The sequence below is a fragment of the Mesoplodon mirus genome (genome assembly GCF_964341445.2).
Source record: "Mesoplodon mirus genome assembly, chromosome: 1".
Classification (NCBI taxonomy): Eukaryota; Metazoa; Chordata; class Mammalia; order Artiodactyla; family Ziphiidae; genus Mesoplodon; species Mesoplodon mirus.
The window spans coordinates 6,412,318-6,431,404 of record NC_138976.1 but is presented as its reverse complement, the minus strand read 5'-3'; the positions used below and the strand labels follow the sequence as shown (position 1 = coordinate 6,431,404).

At 53.6% G+C, this 19,087-nt stretch overlaps 2 protein-coding genes across 13 annotated transcripts in view; one reads left to right on the top strand and one right to left on the bottom strand.

Annotated features, from left to right (window-relative positions):
- The window catches only part of USP20 (ubiquitin specific peptidase 20), a 47,289-nt gene extending 41,123 nt beyond the window's left edge, over nucleotides 1-6,166 (top strand). For 5 of the 6 annotated variants that reach the window (XM_082619278.1, XM_082619281.1, XM_082619279.1 and 2 more), the window contains 6 exons: nucleotides 271-440; nucleotides 536-617; nucleotides 1,646-1,754; nucleotides 2,650-2,752; nucleotides 3,929-4,000; nucleotides 4,496-6,166. In XM_082619278.1, coding sequence (XP_082475404.1) covers nucleotides 271-440; nucleotides 536-617; nucleotides 1,646-1,754; nucleotides 2,650-2,752; nucleotides 3,929-4,000; nucleotides 4,496-4,656 — 697 coding nt within the window. In that variant the 3' untranslated portion in view covers nucleotides 4,657-6,166. The remainder of the gene's footprint in view (nucleotides 1-270; nucleotides 441-535; nucleotides 618-1,645; nucleotides 1,755-2,649; nucleotides 2,753-3,928; nucleotides 4,001-4,495) is intronic. The other variant, XM_082619283.1, reaches the window with a different exon arrangement.
- A 6,877-nt stretch (nucleotides 6,167-13,043) lies between these two features.
- Nucleotides 13,044-19,087, bottom strand: part of FNBP1 (formin binding protein 1) — a 137,755-nt gene continuing 131,711 nt past the window's right edge. For 6 of the 7 annotated variants that reach the window (XM_082624234.1, XM_082624235.1, XM_082624237.1 and 3 more), the window contains one exon: nucleotides 16,728-18,869. In XM_082624234.1, coding sequence (XP_082480360.1) covers nucleotides 18,838-18,869 — 32 coding nt within the window. In that variant the 3' untranslated portion in view covers nucleotides 16,728-18,837. Of the gene's footprint in view, nucleotides 16,058-16,727; nucleotides 18,870-19,087 lie in introns of those variants that run through there. The other variant, XM_082624236.1, reaches the window with a different exon arrangement.

Below are 19,087 nucleotides of genomic sequence, written 5' to 3'. Positions count from 1 at the left end.
GGTCGGGCTGGTGGCGCCTGCGAGGGCTTTAGGCCAGGGAGGAGTAAGGAGTTGGGTTTTTAAGAAAGAGCCCGCTGGCTGCTGGTGGGAAAGCTGGAAACCCAAGTAGCCGAGTTGGGTTTTCTCCGGTGGTCCCGGTGGGAGGTGATGGCGGCCGCCACTCTGGCAGGGGCGGCGGAGGGATGCTGCGGGGTCCGGGAGGCGGGGCTTTCCTGCATGGGGCGTGGCTGCGGCTCCTGATGTGCCCCCACCCCAACGCCGCCGCCCCAGGAAGAGCAGCGAGGAGGCCGTGCGGGAGCGGCAGCAGGTGGTGTCCCTGGCCGCCATGCGGGAGCCCAGCCTGCTGCGGTTCTACGTGTCCCGGGAATGGCTCAACAAGTTCAACACCTTCGCCGAGCCGGGGCCCATCACCAACCATACCTTCCTCTGCTCCCACGGAGGTGAGGTCGCCTTCTCTGCGATGGGCCGCGGGGCGGGTGGGCCGCGGGGCAGGTGGGCCGCGCCCCAGCTCTCCATCCTGTGCCTTCCTCCGCAGGCATCCCGCCCAACAAATACCACTACATCGACGACCTGGTGGTCATCCTGCCCCAGAGCGTCTGGGAGCACCTCTACAACAGGTACCAGCGGCCGCGGCCGGCCTCTGCCGTCCGGGCCGGGCATTCGTCTGGGCGGGAGGCGGGGCCAGGTGGGGGGATGCCTCCGTGACCCCACGCCGCGCTCACTCAGGCAGCAGGACAGCACGCAAGCAGTTGTGGGGTGCCCCTGGCAGCCTTGTCTGCATCGAAAAAGATGCCCGCCTTTGGGGGCATCCAGCCAGACCCTCCCAATCACAGGGGACGGAAAACTGGTCAAGCCAAAGCAGGGTATTGGTCCCTCTCGCAGACAGTCGTGGGGCTGCTGGCCGCCGGGCAGCCTGAGCGGTGCCTCTCCCCAACCCCGTGCCTGGCTCAGGGGGCCGGGGGCGTGTGCTGCCTGGGGCCTTCCAGGTTCAAGTCCGTCAAGACCCAGAGCATGTGACTCTGTCGTTGAGGGAAGAGCCCCTGGCCGGGCTCGGGTCACTCTGGATCCGGGAGGCCGGCTGTGTCGCGGCCAAGGGGGTGGTCAGACGGGCGGGGAAGGAGAGGCTGGGGAGACTCCTGGACTGGCTTTGCTTCACCCACTCACAGCTCAGGCACGGCCTGTGCCCTGTGGTTGGTGGATGGGTCAGAACTCCACAGGGAGCGGCATCCCCAGGTCCTGTGGGGGGACCCCCCCCGCAGAAGGATGTGCAGCCTCCCTTTGATGTCGTCCTTAGAATCAGGCCAGGCAGGCTTTGGCCGCCATGGCTCCTGCCCAGTGGCCAGGAGAGGAGGTGAGAGCATTCAGCTGTCCTTCGGCCATTGAGCACACTTGTGAGGCACTCCCCTGCGGCGGGCACTGTCCCGGGTGCTGTGGGTGCTCAGGTGCGCAGGTAGCCGTGCCCGTCAAGGGAGGAAGACGAGACAAGTAAACAGGCCGTGCATAGGGTGCCCAGGGGCCCAGTGGCTGGGCCAGGGCAGCATCGGGAAGCCTCGCTCTCCCGCAGGTTCTCTGCTGCCTTCCCCACGGGGGCCTCCCCTCAGGGTTCGTGACTCCCTCTCTCTCTGCACCTCCCGCCCTGGTGCAGGTTTGGGGGCGGCCCTGCCGTGAACCATCTGTACGTGTGCTCCATCTGCCAGGTGGAGATCGAGGCGCTGGCCAAGCGCAGGCGGATCGAGATTGACACCTTCATCAAGGTGCCTGGGGAAGGGGGTGGGGCGCGGAAGAGCCGGGGGAGCTGAGTGCAGTCAGGCTCTGTTTGGAAGACCTGTTCTGTGGGAGATCAGGGTGGCCGGAGGCCTGGCCTGACATTGAAGATTTTCACCGGCGGAAGGGGGTTGGGCTTAGCGAGTTCAGGTCCCTTTGCTGGAGGCTGTTAGGCAGCTGGTAAAGGGATAAGTGCTGCCGTTAGGGGCCGGATGGTTCTTTATTGTGCGGGTTGTAGGATGTTTAGCAGCATCCCTGACCTCCACCCACTCCATGCCAGTGACAACAAAAATTACCTCCAGACATGGGCGGGTGCCCCCTGGGGGCAGAGTCCCCCCCGCACGCCCCCCTTTGGGAACCACTGGCCTCTACAAACTGACACGGTAAGGTGCATTAAGTGAAAAAAGCAAGTTGCAAGATAGGACCCAGCATGACCCCATTTTAAGGAAGGGGACTTCTGCAGGGGACACGGTGGGGTGTGAGGACTGAGGCCCCTGGTGCTGCTCAAAGCAGGGGGACTCGGGGACCCTCTGTCGTTCAACAGTCCAGGGTTGGACTGTTAGATACCCTGCTTTGTGGTCATTAAATATGAGACGTCAGACCAGTTAAGGAGTGAGCAGGGGACACGTTCTATTAAGTGGTGGGGGAACAGCATCTACCGTCTGATCTCAAGTGGCTTTTTGAAAAGTTATTAACAAGAGATTCACCCAAATGCTAGCAGCAGTCATTTGAGTGGTGGGACCGTGGGGGATGTTTCTTTTCTTTGAACTCGTCTGTGCGTTCGAAACTTTCCCTGAGTATCTAGTGTTTGGTAAGGTTCCGGGGTGGGGACTGACCAGTGGGGAGTTGGATAGTCACACTGATCCTCCCCTCGGCCCCGCCCAGCTGAACAAGGCGTTCCAGGCTGAGGAGTCGCCCAGTGTCATCTACTGCATCAGCATGCAGTGGTTCCGGGAGTGGGAGGCCTTCGTCAAGGGCAAGGACAACGGTGAGTGAGTCAGATGGCACGTGCCCGCCACCCCCTACACCAGGAGGGGCCTGGGGCTGCCGACTGCTGGGAGTGTCCCAGGAGGCGGAGGTGGGGCGCCCAGGATCTGTGCCTGCCCGGCAGGTTTTCGGTGTCACCCCTTCAGGCACGCGCCCTCTGGGCAGGAGCACTGTTCTCACCCTGGCCAGGCCTCCTCACTGCAGCAGGACAGAAGCCATCTGGCTCCGCCCCTTACCCTCTGTCTGCAGGTGCCCAGGGGTGGCTGCTCTTCCCTCCTGCCAGGCCCTTTCCCTTGGGGACTCTGTTGCCCTAAATAATAGATTTTAGTTGAGAGATGGCTTCAGACTCTTAGGAAAGGACTTGGACACCATGTCCTCTGATGGCTCGCTTTACAGAGGTGGAAACAGGCCCCAGCAGAGGGCCGCTCCCAGAGTCCCTCACGGTCCCCGGCAGGGAACAGCTGAGCCCGAGCCGCGGCCTGCATGCGGCCACCCTCACCGCCCCCGAGTCCCACGCTCGGCTCCCAGGCCAGGCTTTGGAGCCTGGCGGGGTCAGCAGAGCCAGGAGCTTCTGCGCACTGGACATCTGCCCTTTGGAGCATAAGCACCAGGACGCGGGAAGCGGGGGGGCCTCCCTAGTGGCTGCGGTCGATCAAGAACCCGGCTCCAGAGTCGCAGCCCCACCTCGAGCCCTGGCTCTGCCTTCTGCCAGCGCTGAGCTGGGCGGTCACGTCGCCTGCCTCACCTCACCCAGTTGTTGAGGGTTGAGCTAGTGGGGCGCGTGGGAAGGATGCTCAGTAAGCACAGCTGCCATCAGATTAGGACAATGTCCACCTGGCACTGGACAGCTACCCTACCCCCCCCATGCTAAGGTCTGAAACTAGGGTGCGAGTCCTCAAAACTCCCTCTGCTGGGTCCAGGGATGCCACAGTCCCTTCTGGCTCTCAGACTCGTGGAGATGAACATTTGGTGCCCTAAGCACCTCAGCCTGTAAGAGCTTCACACTGACCCCTTGGGCCCAGGACAGCCTCTCCGGGATCACAGGTGTCGGTGGCACACTTTGAGAATGGCTCGTATCTGTTGAGGGGTGGAAGGCTGTGGCAGAGGAGGGGACTGGGCTTTCTTCCCATTGCTGCAGAGGCCCAGAGGCACTGAGCCTGAGCCCTGTCTGTTCCAGAGCCCCCCGGGCCCATTGACAACAGCAGGATCGCACAAGTCAAAGGAAGCGGCCACATCCAACTGAAGCAGGGTGAGAGTCTCACCAGCCCCAGCCCTGGCCTCCCAAGCCAGCCTGGCTCCCCGCTGCCCCTCCTGGCTTGCCGGTCTCACCAGGCGCCCCCTTGCCACCTGTCTGAGTCAGGCTGTGACATCTGTGTGTGTCCAGGTCCCAGACTCGAGCAGATGGGCCAAGGTGCTCGGCCTCTGTGTGGTTCCCACAGCCCCTGTGCCCCTACCCACGCCCTCTCCCCACTCCACCACCTCACCTGCCTGCCCTTTGGCATGAACCCCACCCCCTGGGAAATGAGGGGCTGCAGCCATCGTAGTGCCCTCTAGAGTCCTCAGAGAATGGGCATTCCCCTGGAAAATCCCAGAATTCCCATTTACAGCTTTGCACGGAAGCCCATGTTTGCCCTCCGTCCCCATTGGGGCCTGGCCCTCCCAGACCCCCCACGGCCAAGACGGTGGCTTCAGCGAGGGGGCGAGGGCAAGCCCAGCCTGACCGGTAGCCTCTCGGGCCCTGCAGGAGCTGACTACGGGCAGATCTCAGAGGAGACCTGGGTGTACCTGAATAACCTGTATGGCGGCGGCCCCGAGATCGCCCTCCGCCAGAGTGTGGCCCAGCTCCAGGACCCGGAGAGCTTGCACGGGGAGCAGAAAATCGAAGCCGAGACCCGGGCCGTGTGACTCAGTGGGCCCGTCTGTAAGTCCTCTCCTCCCTCCGCGGAGACCCTCTCGTGTCCCTCACGTGTTGGAAGAGCGCCCTGCACACACCTGCCCTGAGGCTGCTTGGAAGGACCTTCACGAGGCCCCCGCCGGCTGATGACCCGGGTGTCCCCACAGGCCCCCCACCTTTGCCCCCCTCCCTGCGGAGGGGGCATCTGTACCTGGAAGAGAGGCCGGCCGCTCTGGAAACCCAGATGTGTAAAGAGGCAGAAAAGTTGTTTTGGTTCACAGTGAGTAATGCTGCAACTAGGAAATACATCCACTTCAGGCTTGTTAAACGACCAAGGCTCTGCGACGTTAACTCGGGTCTTTGTCTCGGCAGTGCCCTCGTGTCACTGCTGTCGTTGTGTCCCCAAACCTGCCCTCTCGCTAGCTCGGGCCCAGCTTTTGTCCCTGGACCCTCAGTCAGGGGCCATGGCCTTGGGACAGAGGGTCGGGGAGCGGCTGCCGCTCTGCAGGCGTTTCCCGCGGGCTCCTGGTCCAGCACCTGAGTCACGGGTCGACGGTCAGGGCTGCGAGCAGGGTGCCGAGCACTCGGCAGTGCGGATGCTGCCGCTGGCCCCTGGGCCTGGTCCTCCCGAGGCCCCGCTTCGCCCCCGCACCTCCTGGTCGTCACGGAGGCCTCCTGAATCCTGGGCGGCTCTCGATGTTTCTCGTGCAGACTAATGACTCCGGACACGTTTGCGATTGAGACCCGAGGGCGGGGTTGGTTTTCTGTCAGTGGAGCTCAGTTCTGGAGGCAGCTGGTCCCCTCGCGCCCTGTGCTGCTGAGCTGGCCCTGTGGATTGGCTGTCATTTGCCCCTGCCAGGGACCCAGATGATGAAACAGAAACACCTCGCGTTGCTATGTCCGCTGCTGATGCAGCTTCCCCGGGGGGCTGACATTTCTCCCCGACACTGAGCTGCACAGGGCCCCTGGGCCGGCTCGTACGCGTGGGTCCCGGAAGTGCGTCTTCTGGGTGCTGAGCGAGGCCACTGCTGGGGGGCTGGGACCTCCGAGCACAGCGAGGTGGCACTGAAGCCCCTGGACGAAACAGCCGTGGCCAGTGCTCACCTCGTCAGGGCCAAAGCGAAAGGGGGGTGGGAAAGGGGTCCCGGGACCAAACCCCCCAGATACCGTGGCCCTCAGCCTCCAGAGAAGCAGATGTCAGTGGAACTTGCAGCAGGCGGTTCTGGCGGAGCCCCTGAAGCTCTCACGTCTCACTCGTTTCTGTGGTCTCGTTTCACCCGGATCTGTTTCCTTCTCCACCGGGGCAGCATAAGATCGAAGAACAAGCCGCTGCTGGGATTTCTGGACGTTTGCCGCAGTCCTTTGGGAGTTGCTGCTGGCCCCAGCGGCGACCCCCATGCAGAGCCCGGCGGTTGCATGTTGCACTGTTTGTGACGTAGACTCCGCTGTGCAGGTTGTCATCTCGCCCCACGTCTGCGCCGTCTAGTTTGTGCTCAGAATGTCATAATAAATATGTAACGTTCCCCACAGCCCATGCTCTCGTCTCTGCACCCGCCGCAGTTAGTTCTGTTCCTGGAGGGAGAGGGAAGCTGGCTGCCGTGGGGGAGGGTCATGGGGGAGGGCGGTGGAGCCGCGGTGATTAATGTTTGACCTTTCTAAGAAAAAAGGATTCTTATTCTAAGCTTTTGCTTTTTCGTTTTGTAACATACAAAAAGAATCTGCCAGAAAAACTTAACATGCGTTAGATTTTTAAAAATGCAGATAGAAACCATATTGCTAATGCTCAAATGAGCATGCTCCCTTTTGGCTTTCAGAGCGATAGAGGTCCTTACAAGTGTGCAGGCCCTGGAGTTGAAGGCGATTGGCTTCCTTTACAGACCCCTTATTCTAGAAGGGCTTTTTACTTGAATAAAATGATGCAACTTAGCAAACCAGTTCATGGCCTTAGAGAAACATGTTTGCATGAATTCTTGCAAACTGCTTCTTACATTTTCTGGAATGAAAAGTGAGAATTTATTTTAAAAAGATGTGCTTTTTTTAATATATGTAAATTTATTTATTTATTTATCTTTGGCTGCATTGGGTCTTTTTTGCTGTGCACGGGCTTTCTCTAGTTGTGGCGAGCGGGGGCTACTCTTCGTTGCAGTGCACGGGCTTCTCATTGCAGTGGCTTCTCTTGTTGCGGAGCGCAGGCTCTAGGAGCGAGAGCTTCAGTAGTTGTGGCTCGTGGGCTCAGTAGTTGTGGCTCGCGGGCTCTAGAGCGCAGGCTTAGTAGTTGTGGCACACGGGCTTGGTTGTTCCGCGGCATGTGGGATCTTCCTGGACCAGGGCTCGAACCTGTGTCCCCTGCATTGGCAGGCAGATTCTTTTTTTTTGTTTTTTTTGTTTTTTTAAAATAAATTTATTTATTTATTTTTGGCTGTGTTGGGTCTTCGTTTCTGTGCGAGGGCTTTCTCCAGTTGCTGCGAGCGGGGGCCGCTCTTAATCGTGGTGCGCGTGCCTCTCACTGTCGTGGCCTCTCTTGCTGCGGAGCACAGGCTCCAGACGCGCAGGCTCAGTAGTTGTGGCTCACGGGCTTAGTTGTTCCGCGGCATGTGGGATCTTCCCAGACCAGGGCTCGAACCCGTGTCCCCTGCCTTGGCAGGCAGATTCCCAACCACTGCGCCACCAGGGAAGCCCGGCAGGCAGATTCTTAACCACTGTGCCACCAGGGAAGCCCCAAAAGATGTGCTATTAAAAAAACCTGATAAAACAGTTTTTTGAGCCTATATATTTAAAAAACAAAAAAAGAGTGTGTACTATAACTCTTGAATTCCTGTGTGCAGCTTTCTTCACATGGAGCTTATCTACTCCATGCCTCCGTTTCCCAGTGATTCACTCTCCTGTGAGATGGTACACATTTGGTTCAGAAACCAGTTTTTATTTCTCCCATTTCCTGTTTTATCAAGATTTTGTTGTTGTTGTTCAGCTTGAATTATAACAGCATCATCTGAATATATGTAATTCAGAAAAACTCCTTGACGTGTTCTAGCCTTAAAGGTCCTACATACATTTTAAACACATCTTAACTATCAGCTAGGTTACTGTACTGGAGACTGTTTAGTGCTTTGCTTTTAGGGAAACAAATGTTGAACCTCACATTTTTATAAGGTAACAGTATAATTAAAAGGTGTAAATGTCTTCATCTCTTAGGCTTGCTTTCTCCTAAGGTTGCCCAAGCAGTGGTTGGATTTTATTCACATTACTACAGAAATAATACTGAAATTGGATAAGACCATTCTATGTTCATGTCTTTCTTGGGGCTAGCATCCCTGATTCAGTATAAACCACTTGTGTTTAAGGGTAAAAACAGTATATGCACTTTTCACTGAACTTAAAAATGAAAATCATGTCACCCTATTGTAATCTGTTGGTGCTTTTTTAGAATGTAGCTTAATCACGACAGACCTTGATGTTTATTTCTTATTTAAACCCTCCTCTTTACACTTAAGCATTTTTAGAAGGGTCAGATTTCTTGTTTAACTTATATGGAACTATGTATAGTACAGCCCAGTGATATCAGACAAGAATTAATATTTCACTCTATTTCAAATGCTTATAAAAGCTTTTATTGTGAGTTAGATTGCTAATGCAAAGTTTACAGCCTTCTGGTACTGAAAACTAGATACACAAAACAATGTTACGGACGATGAAGATAAAGAGTATGTTTTCGTTTCAGGGCTTTGGGAAAAAATCACTTAAACTCTTACTACTGAATAGAGTAAGCCTAGAATCCTATTTATATTCCAGGGAAAAGAAAGTCTGCATTTGTTTCATGGCTTAAAGCATCTGGTTTATACATATTACATTGCAGTAGTGATATTGAAAAATTGTCTCTTGCCTAACGGTTTTACTGTCCTATGAACAGGAATTAAATTTTAAAGTGCTGCTTGAAGATGGCTGTGCTAACTAATGTCAATGCAGCAGCAATATTTTTACCTGTTTCTAGATGACAGTATTACTAAAATTTCTAGAACGAAGGCATTTGTTTAGTCTCAGTTACTTAAGAAAAATATAAATTGTAAAAAGGACTCAGATAAATCATGAACTCAGAGGAACTTTCAGATCGTCATTGTTCAGAAGCCAAATAAATACAATGGACCATCAAAAAAAAAAATTAATGTGACAAATGACCAGTCACCACGGGGGGCTTTGCATGGCTCCCCGAGAGTCAGCTCATCCAGAGGCTTCAGGAGGAAGTGGAGGCCGAGCTGCTTTAAACACCCGTCGGCCTGTGTCTTTCCTTTCCTGGAACCACAGCCCCGGCCCCAGAGAAGGGGGGCCAGATGTGCTCGGGGGATGAGGCCAGCACAGCCCACAGGCCGCTCCCCTCCTGGCATCCCACCACGGACTTGGTGCCTCCCGGCTGCTCAGAGCAGCCTCAGAGCAGGGCTCCCCTCTCTGGACCCTACGGGGGCTGCACTGGGGGTACCCTTTCCCTTTCCTCCCCCGACGGCTGATGTTGGCACCTCCATCCCAGCCTCGTGGTCGCTGGTGTCTGGCATCGGGAACTCCCCCACATTTAGTGATGCTAGTGGTTTATGGTCCCTGTGGTTTTGGTTGGTTCTGTTTATGCTTTGGGGGTTTGGAGGGGAGAGGGGAACTTGAGATTTTATGTGTGACTTTAAACATTTACTTGTGAAATCCCATCAGACATGCATGTGCAGAAACAGGTTCAACACAGAGTGATAAAACAGGTGACAGATACCCGCCCCTAGGTAGGACTGTTACCAGTTCCACTGAAGCCCCTTCGGGGCCTCCTGATCACTGACCCCCTGCCCACCCCAGAGGAAGCTCCTTCCCTGCGTTTCCTTCAGCCCTCACTTTTCTTTATAGTTTCACAACATACGTGCGTGTCTGAGCATCATTTTAGCTTTGCTCACATTCAAATGTTGGATCCCATGGTACAAATTTTGTGATTGGCTTTTCCTGTTAAACATGGAAGATGGGAACGGGAAAGCTTTGTCTGGAGGGTTGCTTGATCCGGAGGTTTGGAGACATTCATTTGTTGTATGTACTACAGGAAGGTGAGAGAGAGAGGTAGGCACCAGTTGGCCTTAAGATGTTTCCTCTATACTTTCCCTTGAAATAACCAGGCTTGTCAGTGGCTCGGCCGAGATGCTGGCATGTGAAGACAGGACAGGAGCGTGTGGCTGTTCACCTCCAGTCACAGACGGGCGGAGACAGGCAGTGCTGGGCGGCAGGGGAGGCCGCCTCTGTGTCCTCTCTCCCACGTGCCGTCCCGTGGTCGGGCTTCTCCTCCAGGCTGGCCCGGGCCTCGATCCAGCGACACCTTTTAGAGTCACAAGCCAGCCGGCAGACTGGGGAGTTTGTAGGCCACGTGTGTCTGCAGGCCTTTCCACCTGTCTGTGCTTCTGCTGACAAAGCTGCATCAGAAAGTACATTCCCTGGTGGTCCAGTGGATAAGACTCCGCGCTTCCAAGGCAGGGGGCACGGGTTCAATCCCTGGTGGGGGAACTAGGATCCCACGTGCTGCACGGTGTGGCAGGGAGGAAACAAAACCAAACAAAAAACATTTGCAAGGTGCAGCCACCCCAGGAGTATAGCTTCCTACCTTTGTTCTAGTTGGAATTATGTGCAAACGTAAATTATCCTGCGAGTCTTTCACGACCTCATTTTGAGCCCCAGAGAGCCTCTGGGGAAGCAAATGGTGTTTTGGAACCGTACCTCCCTCTGGCTCTCTTCCCTACGACACCTTTACCTACAGCAGAGAGAGGCCCCGTTGGTCGTAGCAAAGGCACAGGGTGCAGAAGAAATTGATGCCCTTGGGAAAAGCTGGGAAAAAGAGTCGTCCTCATTTTGGACAAAGTGTGTCCTGGAAGGCTGCCCTAGGGACGTGTTGGGATGCAGCCTCCAGGCCTTGCTCGGACCTGACACCAGCGAGCAGCCCAGCTGAGGGCTGTTTGGAGAGCCCGAACTGCGGGCAGGGCTCTTGGCCTGGCGTGTGGGAGGATGTGCACCCCGTGAGGGGCACGAGGCTCCCGGGGCAGAATGCCGCAGCACCCAGGGGATCCTCCCTGCCCCCGCTGCTTCCGGGGACCAACAGAGGAAAATGAGGAAATCCCCGTTTCCTCCCGCGGCTTTTGGTCCCTTAGCTCTGAGGACAAAGCCACGTTGGGGGCCGGCCATTCTCAGTTTATGCTGTACCTTCTGTGGCTCAGCGGCGTCTCCAGCTAATGGGAGGTCATTTAAGTAAATGGCACTCACTGTACCGTCTGGACAGAGACAGCGTTTAAGTCAGGGCCTAATGCACGCAGCTCCGGAGAAACGGCCCCTGGCACTCTCAAAGAGGCTGCGAAGTGCGTGCGAAGTGCCGTTTGCAGCGTTTGCGCGTTAATCCCCGGTCTCAGAGGGCGCTGGCAACAAGGCTTATGCCTCCCCTTCTCAGAAAAGGCCAGCAGAGGCCAGGGAAGAGGAAGAGAGGCCCCCTGCAGGCCAGGTGGGCCCTCCCTCAGACCCGCACCATCCATCTCTTGCTGTCCCGTGGATCGCACAATTCCAGAGATCTCTTTTGCTTTAGTTTAAAAAGTGACGGCATACTCGAATCCCCCTGCCTCTGCCCACTTCCATTTCCTTCCTGGTCATCCTGCTGGGGACCTTCGTCCTTCCCTCCTCGCCCGCCGGCTTCTCTCCCACTAGGGGTCGCCAGCGCCTCTGCGCGGCGGCGGCGGCGGCGGCGGCGGCGGCGGGAGGGGGCGTGGCCTGGGCGTGGCCGGCAGGTGGGGAGCGGGGAGAGGCGGGGCCGAGCAGGGCGGATGCCGAGGTTCCCAGACCTACCGGAGGAGCCCGACCGACGGGTCTGAGTCAGGGGTTTCTGCGCTTACAGAGGCTGCCTTCGGGAGCACACCGGGAAACCACCTAACTGACCGCAGAACACACTGCGCTGCCGCCGCTGGTTTCCGTGTGCGATGGGGTGGGGCGTCACCGCCCCAAACGCTTGAACCAAGTAGGTGCGTAAAGACGGGCCAAGCTGGGAGGCGGTTCAGTGTTTCAGACCCGCGAGCGCAGTGTAAGGTCACAGAGGTGCCAGCCGTGAACTCTGTCCCCGAATCAGAACAACACAGGCTCCATCACGGAGCCGGGAGGGAGCTCGGAATCAGAGCTGACAGCTAAGATCTGTGGCTGTGGAGGTGGCGTCCACCAAGTGTTTTCCCCGCTACTGGGGAAACAGGCCCAGGGAGGTGGGGACACGCGCCCTATTCAGACCCAGCTCCCAGCCCCTCACGATGGCGGGGTCCTGCAGGGGGGAAGGTTCCACGTGAAACAGAGGGAGACATTCTTTCTCTTACCGACTGTTAAGAGATTAGTCCCCAAATATTGATAAAAGCCCAGAAAGAACATGCTGGAGACATTCTTCCCAGATTAACTTTTTGCTGACAACCTGGACAAGAGGGCCTCAGTAGGACAGTCGTAGAGCCACCTAGTTCCCTTGACCATCCCGTCTCCTGCTGAGAACCCCGACTGGATTGTTTGGAGGCCTTGGCTGCTGGACACCATCCTCCCCAGGACCGACGGCAGCAGACTTGGCTGAGTACTTGGCGAAGCTCTTGCTTGAAAGGCCAGTCACACGCGTCTGCGGGAGGAGGCCGCGGCCGCAGCCGAGGCCTGGCCCCTTACGGGTGGCCTCACCTCCCACCCCTCCGCAAGTGAGTGGCCCTTAGCATTAGGCCGCCCTGCTCACTTAATATTTCACTCCCTCAACAACTGTCTTCCTAAATCGGCTCTAAAGAGCCTTAGGAAACAAAGAGGTGTGGGCACGAACCAGTCTTCCCCCCAAAGCCCGGGGTGAGATTTTCAACTCAGGGTATGGAGAGGTCCTCCCTCCGGCTGCATGCAGCCGCTTGGCGCAGGCACGAGGCCCTCACCCTTAAACGCTGCACGCTGTCCGTGGCCTCACAGAAACCAGTGATTATTCCAGCCAAGCTGCCAAGGAGAGGGTGGGCTTGAGCACTCGTGACACCAGACCGCCAATGAAACGCAAGCCCGCTGCGATTTCCCGGCCCCTCAGTCCCCACAGTAGGGTCCCCGAGACCCCAGAGTAGCTGCCAGCTGAATTTGCATGCACAAAAAATGGCCTGGACCTAAGGAGCCTCCCCAAATCCCTGCACTGAATCAACCGAATCCCACATCACTGAGGTCTCTGACGGCTTCCCCCAGTGGGCGGGGCTGGAATTTGGAGCTCCCTGGGTCTCAGGCCCCTCCCCAAGCAGATGGCACCATGACACCGGTTGACACAGTAAATCAGTGACATGCAGATCGGAGCCCAGCCTCCAGCCCAGGGGACTCTGACTGCTTCTGTGACCCGGGTCGCCTCTTGTGCAACAGAACAGTCCCGCGATACCGTGCCAGAAGTTACACTTTTATTTAACATTTTAGAGGATTAACATATAGTTACAAGGTCAATATAAGCCTTCCAATGGAAGCAGTTTATTTGGTTTAATTCCATCTCCAGAGACAAATGGGCAATTCCATAACCTTTACGATGGCAATGGGCCGTTTACAACACTGAAATGCCTCCAAAGTGTAGAATTAGTGCAACACACACAGATAAACCAAGAAGTTTAAAGGTGCTCGACACCAGGTTAAAATAAAATTTTGGATCACTTTTTAAAGTTTTTTGATATAAGCACAGGAGGCCGAGCCATTAGGAAGTGTGAAATCGACATTTCTGGAAAAATACTTGGCATCAGCATAACTGTTTCATGTTCAGTAAACTTTTCCCCAGTAATTACAGATGTTACCAAAAGGCGTTAGAGGCCTCTGCGCTACTGCTGGAGAGACAGGCTGCTCGCACCCAAAAGCTTCAGGATGATCGTGATATAAACCCAAAGGAAAATCCCGTTACAGCTTTCCATGCCTTTTTATTTTTCCTATCCTGCAAAGGAAAAATTGGGTAAGCGACAGGTTCCTCTCTTTCATTTTGTTTAAGTTATTTTCAGGGTAGCTTCTTTAAAAATGAGTTATTCTTACGGCACAGCAATATCCTAGCATTGGTGGAGAAGTGACGGGCAGTGGATACGAGGGAAGGCTGAGAAAGAAGCACATGGGAAATTCCACGTTTCTACTCTATGTGAACTGCTCTATAATAATATATAGATGATTTCACAGTAGGATTCCCAGAGTAAATGATATATCTCAACTATCCTATAATAACTTATTTCCTTTACTAAGCCCAGCTGATACAGCATTGCCCTTTCCCCGTAGCCACAAAGACTGTCAGAGAAGCAAACACCAAGGTTAACATTGAAAAGCACTCATTATCCATTCTTTTTTGGACGCAGGTGGTACAGAGAAAAAAAAGGCACAGGGGATACAAGAGGATACCAGCATATTCTATTTTGGGTTTAACAGACATTAAAAGAACAAATTACTGCACTTTATGCCTTTTCTCCTAGGTTGTAAGAAATTCATCTATCCTGACCCCTAATATGAAAGATGCAACGCACATGCATTCCCAAGGCTCTAAAATCAGATTTTAAAAAATGTTTAGCAACCTTTTTGAGTGAAGAGCGGGCAGCTTGACTTGGTGAGATTCACAAGTTCCTGAAGACACCCGGTCACCCTGCCACTGGGACTGTCCATAGGAACCACGCACCTGCTGGTTTGCAGGGACACAGGTGAGGCCCTGACTCTCCTCGCCCTTTGGCATCCTGGCTTCACCGTCATCTGCCAAGACAGTCCTCTCATGGGACTGAGGCGTGTGTGACAATGGGGCCGCCCCTTGGGTGTTAACGGAGCAGCCCTCAGATGCCCACAGCTGCAGAGGCTCAGTCTGGGGAAGAAAGAGCGAGGGAGTGTCTCACGCTTGCTCAAACCTGAAGCCACTTCCTCTTCCCCTGCTTGCCCTTGGTATTTGCTCCCTCTTGGTTTCTTGTCACCAAGGGTTGACTGAGCCACTCTCAGAGGCTGGTGTGTGGTCAACCCTGGTTTGCCGAGAGGAACCGTTTTCCTACCACTGAACAAAGGCCCGACCCTCAGGACCTGTCCTTTCTGTCCTTGTCCCTTCGGCTCCTGTAAGGTTTCCTTGTCTTGATTCCTAAGTGTTGAGAAGCAGTGAGGATGCTCAAGGCGACCTCCTGGTCACCAAAAGCCAAACAAAAGAGGAAAGATGCCTGGTGGCATCCTCGGGCTTCTGACGGCATCCTCGCTCACAGAAACTCACAGCCAATGATTTCTCTGGGCTGTTTCTGCACCGAATAAGTAGAGAAGCTATGCTGCTCTAAGGCATGAGTGACCACAGGGTACATGACCTCATGTCTTCCCCAAAGATCCATAAGAGGAAGGAAATTTAGCTCAAAAAACAAACTTGATTAATTCCACTTGGCCTGGAGAGCAGGTGGGAAAATGTGGAAGCTGTAGCCACAGGATCACTTGATGGACCTCAAGAAGCACAGGGTCTTTGGTGATGAAAGCACTAGAATCCTAAGATGCGGATCTTGGACTTCATGGAAAGGGGAGAGTCTTCCCTTGGCAATGAGCTAATGCAGAGGTGAGACGCTCGTTCACGATCTGCAGTTCTCATTAACAGGTGGCCAACGGGGAGGAGGTGGGCTGGGGCCTTCCTTGACCCCGTGAAAGGTGGACACAGGCAGGGCAGCAGGGCTGGCCCAAGAGCTGGAATTTGACTTGCGCTGTGGACTTTTCCAGGCCACTGAAGACAGGGCCCCAAACAAAAATGTGTGTACGTGTGTGTATGTGCGTGTACATGCCCCAGTGCCTGCCACGGACATTCTCAGGCTGTGAAACGTTTCAAGGGCCAATTGTTTACTATGAGGTGAGGACGCACAGTCAAGAAAGGACCACCGAATACCCAGTGGACTTGGGAAAAGAGTATTTTCTAACGTAAAGGACACAGGGACACATGAGTGACATTCGGGTGCCCAGTCCACCTGGTGCAGGCCTGACCCTCCTTGTTCAGATTCGGTTTGTCTCCCCAGGAGACCAGTGGCAAAGTTTTCACGAAAGGCACAGTGTGAATTGTGGATGGGCCGGGATGCGCCAGATGGACTGAGGGCCGAGGCCCGGGAAGGAGGGACCACGCGTCAAGCCGCCTTCTGTGGCCCCGAGTTGGACGGGGACCAAGACAGGGACAGACCTCCCCGCAAGAGGCAGCCAGGCTGGGCCAGGGGAGGAACCAGGCTACGAGGAACATGCTGTAAAAAGAAAAGAAAGAAAAAGGCAAGCAGCTGCACGTGGGGATGGATGTCGCTTCAGGCTTAGGTTCCGAGGGCCACACACCAGCAGAGCCCCAAGGCGCTGGCGGGCACCCAGGCCTGTGGAGACAAGCAGGCCGAAGGTTTCTCCTGGGAAGGCTCTCCCGAGGCTCTGGCTCCCGGAACCATCTTTAGGAATCTACAACACAAAAGACAGAGAAAGGAAAAGGCTGTTAGAGCGGCTGCAGCAGGTCAGGGGCGGGCACTCTGCACCGCCCTGGGGAGGGGGGAGGGGAGGGAGCATTTTGAGAGCAATGGGTTACCACAGGGCGAGTCGGAGATGAGGAACTTTCACGGTTTTATCTGCAATCAGAGCAGCTAGTCTTTCCTTCAGGGGTAAGAGAAGCCGCCCAGGAGATGATGCACCCACGCACCCGAACTCATCTTTCTCATAAATTGAGTTCTGAGACAGAGAAAGAAACCAGCTTCCCAGAAGGACGCCGGGAGCCCAAAGGCCTGGTTCTCCCTCCGACTGACACTCTCAGTTCCTTGGCAGTAAAAGGCGACATCTTTGGTGAAAAGGAAAATCTGTCACTCAGCGTTTACTCAGCAATAAACAGTGAAAGTTCTTCATCTTGAGGGGACGGAAGAGAAACAGGAGACAGACTCCTCAAGCCCGGAGGTGAACACAGGGTGAGAAACAGAGGTGTCATCATATAAAAGGGGGAAAGGGTAGGATTTTTTTTTTTTTTTTTGGAAAAGCATTTGGCTAGAAAATTCCCCATTATTGAAGACGAAAGAGTTAAATACTCGGATTACACAGAATAATTTTCTCGGAAAGGTGGAAAATCATTTAAAATACACAACACTGAGAAAAATATAACGTTTATTAGAGAGGCAGATACGAGGGTACAACTAAAAGGTGCCAGACAGATTCTTTTCTTGTAAGATAAGGAGAGAGAGAAACAGTCACGTTGGCCATATTCAAACAAAACTTACTCAGAACCCAAGTGTCTACAATAAACTCAAGTGTGGATCAGCCGGCAGGGGACCTAGCTACCACTGTAACCGTCCTTCCAGCTCCCCCAGCGGTTACAAAAACAAAAAGGTCATTAGACATCAGAATCACCAATAAAACAAACAGAAAGAAGAGTAAAACATTAAAACAACGAATTCAAGTAATCCTTTTAGTTTTTCTATTGCAGTATATACAAATCTATTGGGGCGGGGGGCAGTTATGGATATATTTCACAGAGAGCAATTAAAAAAAACAAAACCAAAACCATAAAAGAGGACAGTCACAATTCAGTTGACCAGTTGGAACTTACTCTAGTCTAACTATTTTGGCAATTATTAAATAGTCACATGGTAGACACCACACACACAGAAAAGTGCACTGGCATTACTGACAATAAAACAACTCCTTTTGAGTTATGGGCCTTGGAAAGCAGCAGCCCCGCCCGCCTGGGATGGGCTTAAGGGGAGGGCAGTGTTTATGGAGCAGGCTGAACAGATTTATAAACAAGGCAGGGAAGGAAGGCTTCGACATAACATTATTAACCTCTAAGTGTATCTCTAAACAAAAGGAGAAAACTTTGTACACAAGCTGAGACTTTGCTACTTTTATTTTAACAGATAACTGTTGGAAGTACATAAAGTATACTTTGGGTGGAAACGGAAATTTGTGATTCTCTGGGAATCAAGACTTTTGCTAATCCTCTGTGCATTGACTAGATGGACCTGAAACTACAAAATATCTTTCACTGTTGAGTCGCTAGTACATAGATTCATCTGGTAAAGGTACTGAGGCATACAACCTAAAATAATGATCATACTTGATGTGCCCAAATCGCCCGTCCCATCCCCGAAAGCCAGCTGAGCTACTTCCTGAAAGAGCAGGGGAAAAACTAAAGAAACAACACCAACCAACCTCGTGGAATGCCGTACTTTTCAAGTCAGGCTTTTAAAAGACTAATGTTATCCTGCCTCATTTTATGACTTTTTCAGTGCTTAGTTTGCTGTCTCCAATAATTCACAGTCTGGAAATGAGTTCATCACAGGATAGAAAGGTTAGGTTTGAATATCTTAGGGATCCACTTGGTTACCTGCCCAAAGCTGTGACCACCTACTGCTCGTTAAATCCCCGTGGTCAGCTGACTTTCTTGCTGCCGTAGTTAAAAGGAAGAACAAATGATTCTCCTGAGAGGTCTGGGGTCAGGGTGAGTGGCTTTATCAATATTACGGCAGCAAAGGCATAATAAAGCAAAAGAAATCTGAATTACACAATTATACGTTAAAAAAATCAGGCTGGCCAGGGTCGGTTTCCCGCTTTTGATATTGGGCCACAGTTGTGTCAGATGCAACCACTGGGGGAAGCTGGATGTAGGGGATCTCTCTGCGCTATCTTTGCAACTTCCTGAGAATCTATAATTATTTCAAAATAAAAAGTGTTTTAAAAATCAGACAGTCAGGGCTTCGCTGGTGGCGCAGTGGTTGAGAGTCCGCCTGCCGATGCAGGGGACACGGGTTCGTGGCCCGGTCCGGGAGGATCCCACATGCCGCGGAGCGGCTGGGCCCGTGAGCCATGGCCGCTGGGCCTGCGCGTCCGGAGCCTGTGCTCCGCAACGGGAGAGGCCACGGCGGTGAGAGGACTGCGTACCGCAAAAAACAAAACAAAACAAATCAGACAGTCATTAAATAAAGGTTACTAAATTCCATCTTGGCGGCCCTCGGGAGACGTACGAGAGCTTTCTGCTAGACTCTGCAGCAGCCCCCGTAACTCCTGCCAGCTCCTAGACCCCTGAGGTGCTGCTGCCAGTTTTAAAATCAGCTTTAAATTGATCTGACGTTCTAAAAGGAGCCCACAGTGTAGAAGGCAAGGAGCTAATTTCCTATTTAAGAGTAGGAAGGACATGAATAAATAATTTTCAAAGCCAAATAAAGAGAATCTCAACCCCATACCTTTATTCTGACTCACTTCTAGCTGGTTCTCTGTGATCTCAGGGAAGATTCTAGAAATGAGCACAACCATTGGGCATGTCACCAATTTCACTACCTATCCTGCCAATTTAAAAATGCAAATCCCCATGTGACCCAGATTCTTTTAAGATGGTGAACCATAAAACGAGCTAGAAATTCTAAAACAATTTTCAGTAAATTCACACTTTGGGTCTTAAAGATGCCAATGATTAGAAATCAAACCAAAAACCCTTGAAAAGCGACGTGCTGG